Consider the following 14,592-nt stretch of genomic DNA (forward strand, 5'->3'; position numbering starts at 1 on the left):
GAGACTCAAGAGTAAGAAAGGACTTGATTTCAGTTACCTCATGAGAGCATCACTGACCAAAGCAAAAATAAAGTCAACAGATGCTATACTTTTAAAATTCTAACCAATTTAGATAAGTCTCAAGGTCAAGTGTATATTAAATGTATTGTTTTTCTATAAATCGACAGAATAAGACTTTAAAAGAAATACAGTTATTTGTCAAATTGATATCACTACTTGCCAATCCCACTGACGAACAGTTTGAACGCAACTGATACAATTACTCACACTGTCAGTTGTAGTCACATGCGAATGCGCACACACACACACACACACACACACACACACACACACACACACACACACAATTTACCAAGTAATTAATATATGAAATGTTAAGGTCACAGCCATAAGAGCTAACAACACTGCTTTGAGAGCTTTCAAACACGTAAGACTTTATCACTGTGATAATCTTTCTCTTAAACTAAAAAACAACAAGTTTATATGTACCTAAAATTGAGTTCTCACGCCAAGGCTGATTTAACAAAAAGTTGATACTCATGAACATGAATATATTGTTTATACTGAAATATAGATTTAATGAAGAAAATGGGATCCGCAATGCAATTTTAATCATTATATGTCCTTATTTTGGGATTTCTCCCCTCCAGAACTTCCTATATACCCCTTTCCACTCCCCTTTAAGTCCATGGCTTGTTTTTCTCACTGATTGTTGTTGCACGCATGTATGTATATGCTCACATTTCATTAGTCCCCACAGTCCCATTCGTCCTTACTCACTGAACTGTACTCAGCCTGCATAGCGTTACTGCCTGCAGTCACAGTCTTATGACCAAATCCGGGGAAATATTCGTTAACATTCCTCCAGTGTGACTCACAGAGGTTTTGAGAACTCTGCTTGATTTTAAAATAAAATGAAGGTAAAAAGATGTTTTGTATAAAAATATATGACTTAAGCAATATTGATAAAAAGGAGCTGAGCTTGGGGGATTACATGCCAAAGCAAACCATGCTCCCTGTGAGACGGCCTGTGCAAAGTTCATATGAAGGGGAACAGCAAATAATCAATGTAAAACAGCTCCCTCCCTGCCTACCCTAAGAACACCATGAGTTTAAATTACAATAGTCCTACTTCCAAACCGTCAAAAGCAGTCATAAGTGGGAGAGTATGATATGACGGGGGTCCGATGAGGTTCCTTCAGAACAGATATGGCTGTGGCAAAAGAAGATCTCTCCATTCTAACGTCTTAGTAGGTAGACTTTGCGACATAATGTGCTCATGCCCAGGGCCCTCTATCTTGATGTCTTAGTAACCTATAACACACCCTACTTACAGAGCTGTGCAACAGAGATGGATTAAATTGGTATTACTCTATAGAGTTTATATCTAACAATAAATTACATCGTTTGTGCATGCTGTCGCTTAGTGGTGAAGTATGTGCTCAGGGGTGTGAATCCTTGGATTCAGGTCCTAATATATAAATAGATATTAAATCAGGCAGTGAAAAGAAAAAGAAAAGAAACTATAAAATACTCACAGTCTAAGGCCTTTTAAAATCAAGAATATATATATTTTTAAAGTGGGAAAATGGCAGGAACTGGGAAATGTTATACAAAAAGAAACAACCCAGGCCCAAAAAGAAAACAGTTCATGATCTCCTCATATAAAGAGCCTAGCTTCAAACTTTGAGAATTGTGTGTTTAACTTGTTATGTCTGTAGAAGTCAGGAAGCCAGAAAAGGTTCAAGAGAGAGGAGAGGAGACAAGGCCTCAGTGGAGAGTTACCTGTTCCAAAGGGGAGAGGGAGGGATGGCAGAGGGGTGGGGGCGAGGGTAGGAAGCAGAATAACCATACTTAAGAATGCATGCAAAAGCCTTAGGGAAATCCATTAATCTACGAGCCAGTTAAAAATACAACTGAGGTGTTCTCATGGGCGGACACTGGTGCTCCTAGAAGGCATGGAAAGTCTGTGCTAGGTGCTAAATACATCCTTCAAGTCAGGGAGGTCGCAGAGGCACAAACCAGCACAGGACAAATCATCTGGGGTGCTCTATTTTGTTTCTTCAAGAATGTGGGTGTAGAACTTCCAATGAGGAGACATTTTGAGGAGTCTTTAACAGGCCTGGGAGGGGCTAGCAGGGTATGTGTTCTCGTACTTGCATATTACATGACTTCCAGCAGCTGTGTGGTATTTTATGGGGCAAAGGAATCCTTCAGCAAGGTCAGTAAGAGCAAGGAAGACAGGAGATGAAATTGCACGCCTATGAATGACAGGAAATAAAACATGAAGTAATACCCCACTTTCACAGCCTTATCTGCCTTATCTGTCTTCCTCATATCAGATAACAATTAGTCATAAATTCAGAAAACACTTTCTACAGTGTTCCTTTTTTCCCTACCCTTTAGAGGTCTGCAGTATTTTGATTTTTCATTGGGTTATCTCCAACTGTAAACCACGAACACTAAAAGGCAGTATAACTAATTAGCAAATCACTCCTGAGGGGAGGGTAACTCACTCAGTTTCACAACCAGGTCAAAGCAGAGGAACTGAGCAAACATATGTAAGCTATCACAGAGGCCTGCGCTCTCCAGAGGCCAGCCTGGCAGTGGCATCACAGATGAGAACAACAGAGGCAGAAGGATGTCTCCCAGGACAGGACCAGGTGTGCTTGTAAACCTTCTGAGGGGCTCACCCTTGTCATTAGCTCAGTACGTTCAAAGGCTGGTGCAGGTGACTGGCTGCAAGTACACAGACAGGACATGCGATCTCCCTCTGTGATCTCAAAAGCCATCTGTCCTGGCAGAGGACTGTTGAGGTGTCAAGAGACTAACTCTACAGATGGCCATGATCCCTTGGCTACAAGACAAAAAGGACACAGGATTCTAATTGGGAAGGGTGTGTAGCGGAGGGGTGTGTAGGGGAGGGGTGTGTAAAGGAGGGGTGTGTAGGGGAGGGGTGTGTAGGGGAGGGCTGTGTAGGGGAGGGCTGTGTAGGGAAGGGTGTGTAGGGGAGGGGTGTGTAGGGGAGGGCTGTGTAGGGGAGGGGTGTGTGGGGAGGGCTGTGTAGGGGAGGGCTGTGTAGGGGCAGGGTGAAGTCAGTACTCTTTCTTGCACCAAGGCTGAAGTGAGTCTAACCAGGAGAGGTTCTGCTCATACCTGGCTCATCATTTCCTGCAACTTCTTTTCCCAAACTCCCACCTTTGTTGGCAAACTTCCTGCTGGCTGGATAACAAGATCCATGTGTTACTTTTCATGCTTCATGCAAAAATTTGGGGGAGCATTCAAAAGGGAAAAAGATCTTCCCAGGAACAATGTGTTTAAGCACTTTTCACACGGACCCACTTTTTGCTGCACAAAAATGACACACCTATATATTTTCTGTAACTCTAACTTAAGGCTTTGGATGAGGTTCCTGAGGTTGGGAAATAAAAGCTGTGTCCCATCTCTCACTTTAAGTGGTGCTTATCTTTCAAGGACACTGGGATTTATAGTCTCAAATGGCAGAAGCATATATCAGGAACCTCACGATGATCTTCAGGAACTTTTCGCCTTTCTTGAGGTGGCAAGAGAAGTAGAGCAGGATAAACAATAAGGCCTCGGGCTGCTGGAAGAGCACCCTCAGACAGAGGCGGGAGCACAGGCCAGGGGTAGCACCACACACTGGGGCAGGAATCCTGAGGGTCCATACAGAGGGGAGCTGTATTTATGCCAACAGAGGTGAGAGCAAGCTGAAGAGTAGCTCAGCTGGCTCTATTCTGATGAATCTTCTAGGATGTCTAGATCTGCCTTAGGCTAAGTCATAAAAAGAGACTGATTTACAACAAAGAAATCAGATGGTTAACTATTTTATGTGTATGTATGTGCACAGTGCCCAGGTATCAGATCCCATGAAACTGGAATTATAGACAGCTCTCAGTCACCATGTTGATACTAGGAATTGAACCTGGGTCCTCAGGGTTAGCAGCCTATGCTCTTAACCACTGAGCCATCTCCACAGCCTCCAGAGGGTTAAAATTTTTATCTTGAAAGCATTCTGTATAGAACTACTCTGAGATTTAATTTTCCTGTTTGGTTTAAATAGCTTCATTTATACAAATTTAATTCTTACAGTATTTAGACATCTCTTTGGGAAAACGGGAAAAACAGGCTTTTAAGAGGGAGTGAGTACCAATGTTAGAGAATAGCTTCTTAATACTACTCCCATGGCCTTAGTATGGCAAGGATAAATCGTTTTCTAGTGTTAAGAAATTTTTTGTTTTACTACAACCCAATGAGTCAAGACTTCTATGATATTTGCACAGTACACTGCAAATACATACATACATACATAATACAGCTTAGTCATTTATATCATCTAAAAGAAAGCCCTTAAGGGAAAGGTCTCTACTCCCTCAGTGACAAAAAGCAGAGACACAGTATCCCAGGCTACATAAGATAAAGAATTTAGAACCTTAGGGAAGCAAAGTAAGAGGCTGGCAGCTCAACTAGCTGGCTTGGCAACTCTAGCACCCCCAGTTCCATCCAAGGGACAGTACATGTAATGTAGGGTGCTACATGCAGTAGTTTCTGACTGCAGAAGCACAGGAAAAGTTAGGACACAAATGTCCTCAATCACTGTTTTGTGATCAGGCATATGGAGTTTGAACTGTTTAGTCAGTAACATCAGGCTCAAAGCATATTCACTTCCAGGCTGGGTAGTTCAGTGGACAGTCAACATGCTTTAGGACAGGTAGGTACAGAGGCAAGGTCTGCAAACCAGGATCGGGGGATTACTGTAGTTCTGCAGTTCCTGAGTTTCCTTGTGTTTTAGGAGCGAGTATTTATATTTTGTTTTGTCAAGTTTCCACTCAAGTATCCTGGGTCATCATGAGCCTTAGCAACTCACTCGGGACAGCAGTTCACTTCCACATGCTTACCAAAGGCGTGTCCTTTCCTCCAACGATGCTGAGTCCAAGCCCGGAGCGCCCCTTGGATATTTCTATGATCATTTCTTGGCCAGGGACAATGGGACATGTTGCAGGGTCCACTGAGAGAGGAGCAGGGTCCACTGAGAGAGGAGCAGGGTCCACTGAGAGGGGAGCCTGGAAGTTACCTGGAAAGTGATGACAAAATGGTCAGCTGGTGCTCACCCTGTACTGACTGGAGATGGGGTTGTGTGGCTGTCACCTCACTTTCTTTGCATGAGGCTATGAAGGGAAAAGCTGCATCATGGCTCTCCTCAGCCCCTGGAAGAACCATGACACTGAGATGGCACTTTCTGAGAAGAAATCACTAACTCTTAGAATCTGTCAACTTACCAATTCTAGGTATATTCAATTAAAAAGAAATCTTAAAACATACCAGGAAAGTCAGCGTGGAAAAATTAGACATGACTAATACTTAGGAACACAAAAGCATATCCTGCACCGAGTAGAAAGTCCATTTCCACAGAAGACTTTGAGTGTAGAAGGTTTGCCTCAGGGGGTCTGTGGTGGTCTGAACATTGTGGCCTATAGAAAGTAGCACTTTTAGGAGGTGTGTCCTTGTTAGAGGAAGTGTGTCACCATGGGGCTGGGGATTTGAGGACTCATATACATGCCCAAGTCTAGCCAGTGTGATCCAGACCCTCCCCTGGCTGCCTGTGGAAGACAGTCTGCTTTTGCTGCCTTAGAATCAAGATGTAGAACTCTCAGCTCCTAACTCTAGCTGCAGGCTTCCATGCTTCCTGCCACGATGATCATGGACTGAACCTCTGAAACTATAAAAGCCAACCCCAATTAAATATTTCCTTTATAAGAGTTGCCATGGTCATGGTATCTCTTTACAGCAATGAAACCCTAAGACAAGGTCTTAGGTTTAATGTCTCATACTGCAAAAACCAAAACAAAGGAAATAAAAATTGCTTAAGTACTCCCAATAAAAGTATAACACACAAATCCAGGTATATAAGGGAATCAATAAAATACATGATTGAAAAAAGTTATTTAAAATTTATCCCTAATGTCACAGGCTTAGCTTTCCTAATTCAGAGCTCTGAAATTTTTTGATCATTGACATAATATCATAACAAGAAAGTTATACACATGACTTCATGTGAAAGGAAGAAGTTCAAATACAGATATACCCAAACAGCCTTCAGGCTGTACACTGAAAGTGCATTTAAAACATAATGGATTCTGTATTTAGATTTGAATTCTATTTCCAATCTATCTCATTATATTATGAAAATGTCCCAAAATCTTAAAGATTTCTGCTCCCAAGTACTTCAGTAAAGGTTACTGAGCCCTTATATACAAAGGTAAACACACATGCACACAAATATATGCACACATTTGTATTAAAATAGATATTACTTCCTGAGGCCATAAAGAAAAATGTTGTTAAATGTTACTGATATTTTCAACACTCATTCATCATCATAATTCCTGCTACAAAATGATTCCATCCTTGCTTCCTTTCCTTCACCTCTTTCCTTTCGAGACTAGATTCCTGGGAGCCTAGGCTGGGCTTGAATTCACTATGTAGCTGAGGATGACCTTAAGTTCCTGATTCTCTTACTTCCATTTCTCAAGTGCTTGGATTATAGGTGTCACCATGCCTGGCTCTGAACAACTTTTTTACTGAAACACAAACCTTCAAATGGCTTACATCAAATATACAGTGTTGAAAACTGGCTTCATTATGATTTTGGAGTTTCATGACTTAACCTTAATCTTTGGCAGAGACTAGCAGGCAGTCTGTAGGCTTTCGTTTCATTTTGGAGGGCCTTTTCTGTTTGTGTTCCTATTCTGTAAACATTAGACAATGCAGATGGTGGAGAAATGAGAAAACAGTACAGGAAGTGGGGGTGTTCAAGCTCAAAGGTAAGGAAGCAGAAGAGGACCACACAGGTTGCTGTCCTGCATCCCCATCTCACTGGTCTAGCTGTGCATCCCCATCTCACTGGTTAGGAAGCAGAGGAGGACTAGACAGCTAGCTCTTCCTGCATCCTCGTCTTACTCTTTTCTCAAAGCACCATGACATTTTCCTTGTCTAAAGGTTCACAAGGCAGCTTTGGTTAGATGGAGTCGTACCAGAGCCTGTGACGTCTGCATGTGTTGACTGACACAAGGGAGCCGGTGCTGACGGGATCTCTTGTGAGCTGGAGGAGACTTGTGTTGAGTATCCTGGCTGTTTCATCTGGCGGGCAGCCTACGAAAGGAAAGAAAATCCCATGAATGTCAAAGAGAGAAGTAGTAAGAGCATTGTAAAATGGTTGCATTATTGTTACCATTTAAAATGATGAGCCCTGAAAATGTGTTTTGAGACATCAGGATGCTCAGAGAGGTGGTGAGGGAAAGCTAGGCTGACTTTTGTTCTGCCTCCTATTCAATTTTGCTCCTAAGATACTTTGATGGGATAAGTGGAATACTGACTTGTAGTTCTGTACTTTTGTTGGCAAAACCCCCAGTGAATATTAGCATTAATTAAGAGAAATGAAGGGCTCCATGCCTTCTCTAAAGCCACGTAAAAAGCAGAGGTGGTGACCTGACTTGTGGGCTGCATTCCAGTAAATGGCAGGCTGTCCCTGGACTCGAGAAATACCTACTCCAATGTCTGTTCTTCAGTGCAAGGTACCAGTCTTTATGTGAGAACTTAGACAATTCTAACCCCTGTGTACTTGTGTTGTGCTTTCTAGTTTTTAAAATACTATTGCCCGTTAGGATACCTCAACCCCAAGAATAGGCCTCAGCATTAGACAATACTGTCACACAGCCAATTAGAGGGAGGCCAGCGGAAGTCAGCTGTTAGAGAACGTCAGAGAACTGTTAGAGAATACTCCGTCAGAGTACTTATGGGACAGCTGCTAGGTTCTGGGGGTGTTCATCTGGTCTTCTAGGCTTTTTTATATATATATATATATAAGAAAATATTTGATTTTTATTTATTATCACATCATGAGATCAGTGGAGAACTTCTGGATCAGTTCTATTCTGTCGAATGAGCCAGGGTGTCTCTTGTTTGTGCTGTGTGCTTCAGGCCAGCTGGTCTGCCAGCTTCTAGCAAGTCTCCTGTCTCCCATCTTGCTGTAGGTACTGGATACTGCATCTGGCCTATTTATGTGGGTTCTGGGAACAGAACTCAGGCCATTGAGCTTGCTGCACAATGCTCTCACTTGTTAAACAACCTCAGTGATCCTTTCTTAAAAAGCCCTTTTCTGTTACATATTTACGAACAAGGATAAAGTGTGTGTGGAGGGGTTATTACTAAAACCTAGGGGGTTTGGGGGGCAGCACAGAGGCTCAAGGTTACTTGGCATAGGGCTCTAAACAGACTATTGGTCACGGACAGTCATACTTATCAGTGTCTCTCTGGGGAGAGGGTCAGTCTTCACACTAAAGAACACACTTAAACAAACACATAGGAAATTCCCAGCCACTAATGAGCTCTGAGGCTGCAGATGGCACTGGGCCTCCTCATCTGGACACTGCTAGGGGGACAGCTGGACCTTGTGAGGTGGTTGTAAACATGAAAGAGAAATTAATACCAGCAATGCCTGCTTCCTCCCCTAAAATATGCTATAAATGATCAGTGAGCCTTGGATCAGATATTTTAGCATCAAAACACTCCACACTTCTATCAGCAGCCAGCTGATTTAGTTTGCTGGAGTTCTAAACCACTAAAATTATCTATCCAATTCAGCCTTTAGTTATTTCTCTTCTTCCTTTCCTTCCTTCCTTCTTTTCTTCCTCCCTCCCTCCATCCCTCACTCTCTCCTTCCCTCTTTTCCTGTCCTCCCTTCCCCCTCCCCCTTGGTATTCTGAGAGCATTTTTTTTTCTGAGTAGCCCTGGCTGTCCTGGAATTTGCTCAGTAGACCAAGCTGGCCTCAAATTTAGAGATGAGCCTGCTCCTGCCTCCAGAGTACTGGGATTAAAGGCACTGAGACCACTCAGGGTCTCAGGCATGCTATGTATGTACTCAGTGTCAAATCACATGCGCTGGCCCACACATATCTGTTTTTATTTAGATGTTCAGCATATAATTTCAGAGAGTTTTCAGAAGCATAATATTTGGAAATGTTTGAAAAATCATATACACTTTTTGAGGGGAGGAAGCTTCAAGAGGTAAGTTTCTCTGTGCAGCCTTGGCTGTCCTGGTACTCATTTAGTAGACCAGGCTGACCTTGAACTCAGGGATCCACTCGCCTCTGCCTCCCATATGCTAGGATTAAAGGCATGAGCCACCATACCTGGCTATCATATACTCTCTATATACTCTTGTTAGCTATTACTTCTGACTAGTAAACATTTTAGCCACATAAACATATAACTAGGTCTCTAGAGACGACTTGGCAGTTAAGAATCTGTACTGCTCTTCAGAGGATCCAAGTTTGCGTCCCAAAATGAGTATGGATTCACTTGTAACTCCAGTTCCTGGGAGGGGATCGAACCTCTCTTCTGGCTTCTGCGGACACTGGCACTTGAGTGTTTTTATGTCCACCTGACATGCACTAGGGTCATCTGAGAGGAGAGAATGTCAATTGAGAAAATTGGTTTGCTGGAGTTCTGGCCACTACAGTATAGGCAAGGCATTTTCTTGCTTGATGATTTATAAGGGAAAGCCCTCCCATTGTGGGTGATGCTAAACCTGGGTAGGTGGTCCTATGTGCTATAAGAAAGAAGAGTGAGCAAGTCATAGTGAGCGAGCCAGTAAGCAGCATTCCTGAATGGCCTCTGCATCAGGTCCTCCAATGCTTGCCTTTGACAATGACATGGAAGCATAAGCAAGATCAACCCTTTCCTCCCCCACTAGCTTCTGGTTATGGTGTTTCATCACAGCAACAGTAACCCCAATTAGGACATGTGTCCATACTCATGTACAGACACCAGCATACATAGGTAACAAAAAAATTAATCTTAAAGTATAAACTAGTACATAGAAATGAAAACCAGGATTTAAAAAGAAGGAAGAGTTAATAGCTACCAACATTTGGCAGATAAAAGTTGATAGCTTACTGGCTGTGTGACAGAGGTCAGACAACTTAGTACTTGAGAGGTGGAGGCAGGAGATCATGACCAGCCTTGGCTACATGGGCTTGAGGTAAACCTGGGCTACATAAAGTTCACTCCTCCCAAATCAAACAATGATTTAGGGCCTGGCTATTTCATTCTTTCATTCATTCACTGATGTTGTCAGACCTTAAGGTTTTTAAGAAAAGTGAAACTCAAAATTTAAGGAACACTAAAGCTAGTGTATTTATATCTTTATCAAATTACAAATTCTTCCATTTGAAAATTTTATTCATGTCACTGTGTAAGATAGGGTGGTCTTACAATTTAACTGCAAAACAATGTCTTAGAAAAATACTTGTGTGTGTCTGTGTATGTGTGCAAGTGCATGGAGGTCAGAGGACCACTTCTGGGAGTCCATTTTCTCATTACACCGTGTGCGTCTCAGAGACTGAAATCAGGTCATCGGGCTTAGTAACAAGCGCCTTTACCTGCTGAGCCATCTTATTGGCTCAAGGGTGTCTTTTAAACACCTGGTCAGGCTATCAGAAGATACTGGTGATAAGAGGACACTTCCGTGTACCCAAGTGTGACCTGTGACACAATTGTGCATGGACACCAGGTCTTAAGACACCCTTAACCTCTGCCAGTAAGAAAGGACATTATCACAACCATTTTATTTGCTTGTGGAGACAGTTCCTACCCCACAGAGCAAACCCCCAACACAAATAACGCACACTGTCAGGTGACTCTGATGCCTTCTCCTGCTCTGCCACCATGTTGTCATCAACCGCCTGGGTCAGGTCTTCCTGAAATGTAAAACACACAGACAGTTAGCAACTTAGGTCTCAAGTGCACCTTCAGCACTTGAGAGGAGGGCAGTGGCCTGGGCTTTGCATCTATCTCAAAAATGACCTTCAACAGCATATACACATTCTTCACTTTCTTCCTTCCCCAACCTGGATAATCCTGCACAAGTGAACTCAGACTAGTCCTATCAGACATTTGAGTTTGTGCTGAACATTAAATATACTTCCAGGGTTCAATTCCTGAGATTAGAGTACCCTTCCCCTTTAAGATTTTCATCCAGAGGCTAAAAGCACATCTGGCAGAGTTGCTGTAAGATATAAAGGTAAACTTGTCCTTAATACCAGGAGAGAAGCAAATGATCCAGACATGGGAGGCCGACACACACACACACACACACACACACACACACACACACACACACACACACACACACGGCTGTCTCTTATACACATCTAGATGTGTATAAGAGACAGCACACACACACACACACACACACACACACACACATCACACACATACACACACACACACACATGCACACACGCACACACACACACGCATGCACGCACACACACACGGCACATTAGCTGAAATGCTGGCCCGAGTATGTATGTCTGTCTCCACACGTTTTATCCTCTTGTGTACATGGATTCAAGGCTGAGGCATCATTTGATGGTTTAGATTAGGCATGAGTTCCTGCAACTTGGCTTGGACAAATCGTGGATCATGAAGTGACAGAGAGATGTTGTTTTGAATAAGAGGATATGTTTGCTCTGGCACTCCGGGATGGTGTGGGCAGGAAACAAGAACAGGGTGGCATGTGACATGGAGTGCTAGAGTATGCAATCCTAGTTCCTCCACTCAAGCAAATTTGAGTCCATATTTGACTCTTCCAGCCTTAATTCCTTGCATAATTTATAACGGGGTGTGTGTGTGGGGAGGGTGTTAGGTCTCAAACCCGGGACAAACAGCTGAGATGCCATTAGCATATCAAAGCTGATCAGGGTTGCCAGGTCCCCCACATTCCTCAGTCCCTACCTGTTACAGGTAGAGCCATCCTGGCCGGCTTCAGCTCACAGACTGGGCTGGGATGCAGCATGGATGGGGACTCGTGCCTAGTCCTCCGAACAACAGAACTACCCTCGGTCCCTTACCTCTTAGGGCCACATGTATTCCACTCATTTAGATCTCTGTCACTCTCTTATGGGAAAAAGTTCCTAGGAACCATTTCATCTTACACACAAAACAGATTATGTGATAGAAGATGAATTTGCCTCCTCTCACCATAATTCCTCCCTGGGCCCTTGAGTGGTATCTTTCCCATAGTCTCATCAAGTCCCTAGTCTTCCTCAACCCTGCTTTTCCCTGTTTGTTTGTTTGTTTTTAATAGTTGGTAGAATAAAACATGATCTAAATGAGTGTTACATGCATCAAAAATTAAGAATTTGATTTTAAAAGCACTAGGTGAATTTCATGCAGGCCAGCAAAGGATACACATGAACTTGTGTCTGTGGCCTGTCTCCACTGTGTGGGTTCACAGGTCAGAGAAAGGTCAATAAGGCAATGGGAATATGGTAACTCAGGCTACCTTAGAACCAGGAACCATGGCTACCACTCCTTCTGGTTTACATCAAAAGCAAGTGCTTCTCAGTTATGCTGATGCTGCAAACCTGCTTTAACAAACCCCACTCAACCAGTGAGGGGGCGACAGGGATGTCTTCTCAGGGTCAGAAGTCTTAAATATGAACTTTTTCTATCAAGTATTATATCACTTGTGTTTAGAACAAGGAATAAAAATCTTTTTATCTCTCCTACCTTGTACAACTTGTATGCAAATATTTCCCACAAAGTAAAGCCTTCGTTTGCTCAAACCTGCTGTTCCAGTGTAGAAATTTGATGGCTCACAGCCCTTTCTTCTCCCTTCAATTTCCTGTGTGCCCAGTATTTTCAGACCAGCCAAGAACAGCCTGAACAGGACTGAGATGTCAGGCCCATCCAATGGGAAAAAGACACAGCTACCTCCCAGTTAGAATAAAAAGAACCCACTTGCTGTTTCTCTGTGTTCACTCAGTATTTGAGCTACCTTCTTGATCAAGTGTTAAGTCTGCTTTGTGTAGACACTGTGGTCAACAGCTGATCTCTTTTTTTGAGACCTGAACTTATTTCTAACACTAGCTATGGATCAAAAACCCTAACTTAGATATTGCTCAGAGCAAATACTAACTTGTTTTTTTTCCCCTTTCTTAAATTGTTTTTACATTTATCTATTGTGTATGAGAATGTATGTATGAGTGTGTATGTGCATGTGTATGTGTGTAAGTGCATGTGTGTGTGTGTTTGAGTTGGTATATGAAGGTCAGAGGACAACCTGTGGGAGTTGGTTCTTCCTATTGAGTTAAGTCCAGAGGTCAAACTCAGGTCACAGGCTGGGTTGCAGATACGTTTACCAGTTGAGCTACTATGCTACCCCAACTCCCTTTTTAATCATGTGCATTTGTACAGAGAAAGGGCCAGAAAGTATGGCTCCCAATGGTTTGGACTTCTAACTAACAGGGGGTGCTTAGAAAGGTCCTCTTTTTTTCTTTCAAGGGTGGGTGAGATGTAACATGCTCCTTGAAAACAGAGGAGCCCAGTCCTTACCACCCTTTCCAACCCACTGGCGGATGACTATAGGAACGACTAGTTACAGGGGATGAGACCGCATGGATCTGGGGGCAGGTGTCTGAGAACCACTCTTCCTCCACTTCCCTCTCAATGTCTAAAGTGCAGCAGGACGGAATGATAAAAGCAGGCCCTGGCCCTGGCCCTGGCCCTGGCTCTGGCTCTGGCTCTGGCCCTGGCCCTGGCTCTGCACATCATCTTAGTTCTCATACTGATTACCTGACACTTCAGGGGCTGCTGCTGAATGACAGTGCCAGCCATGATAGCTAAAGGCTACTGACTACCAGTACCTGTCAGTTGTGAGCCAGTCATGCTACACATTGTAACACAATGGATTTTTGTGTTAGATACTCTTATGGTCTGTTTAAGCTGTGTGTGAGGGTGCACATCATAACAATACTGGGGAGGGGGGAAGATGATGGATTCAAGGTCATCCTCGGCTATACAGGGAGCCAAAGGCCAGCCTGTGCTACAGGGGACACTAACTAAAATGAACTAAAAACATAACAAAACCTCCAGACTCAGCCATCTGTTTTTAGAGTTTGAATAGCCGAGGCACAGAGAAGATAAAGTATTGCCAAGCCAGAGCCCAATCCAGGTGTCTTAGTCAGGGTTTCTATTCCTGCACACACATCATGACCAAGAAGCAGTTGGGGAGGAAAGGGTTAATTCAGCTTACACTTCAACCTTGCTGTTCATCACCAAAGGAAGTCAGGACTGGAACTCAAGCAGGTCAGGAAGCAGGAGCTGATGCAGAGGCCATGGAGGGATGTTAGTTACTGGCTTGCTTCCCCTGGATTGCTCAGCTTGCTCTCTTATAGAACCCAAGACCACCAACCCAGGGACAGCACTACCTACAATGGGCTGGGTCCTCCCGCCTTGATCACTAATTGAGAAAATGCCTTACAGCTGGATCTCATGGAGGCATTTCCTCAAGGGAGGCTCCTTTTCTGTGATAACTCCAGCTTGTGTCAGGTTGACACACAAAACTAGCCAGTACGCCAGGCACACCTCATTTTTAGCCAAGGCACAAACCACGTGGGAAAGAGAATGCACGTTTGCCTCCTGACCGCAGACAGAGAGGTTGGTTTGCAGGTGGCTCTGTAATTAGATTTGATACCAAGTCAACAAACTGCACTTGTCTATTCTAAC

At 43.4% G+C, this 14,592-nt stretch overlaps 1 protein-coding gene across 4 annotated transcripts in view; it reads right to left on the reverse strand.

The window, feature by feature from the left end:
- The window catches only part of Patj (PATJ crumbs cell polarity complex component), a 273,878-nt gene that overhangs the window by 47,315 nt on the left and 211,971 nt on the right, over positions 1-14,592 (reverse strand). For 2 of the 4 annotated variants that reach the window (XM_032901821.1, XM_032901812.1), the window contains 4 exons: positions 10,707-10,778; positions 7,053-7,170; positions 4,917-5,092; positions 3,157-3,222 (listed from right to left, as the gene is read on the reverse strand). In XM_032901821.1, coding sequence (XP_032757712.1) covers positions 3,157-3,222; positions 4,917-5,092; positions 7,053-7,170; positions 10,707-10,778 — 432 coding nt within the window. The remainder of the gene's footprint in view (positions 1-3,156; positions 3,223-4,916; positions 5,093-7,052; positions 7,171-10,706; positions 10,779-14,592) is intronic. The other 2 variants (XM_032901815.1, XM_032901826.1) reach the window with 1 other exon arrangement.

The sequence above is a fragment of the Rattus rattus genome, chromosome 1, assembly GCF_011064425.1.
Source record: "Rattus rattus isolate New Zealand chromosome 1, Rrattus_CSIRO_v1, whole genome shotgun sequence".
Classification (NCBI taxonomy): domain Eukaryota; kingdom Metazoa; phylum Chordata; class Mammalia; order Rodentia; family Muridae; genus Rattus; species Rattus rattus.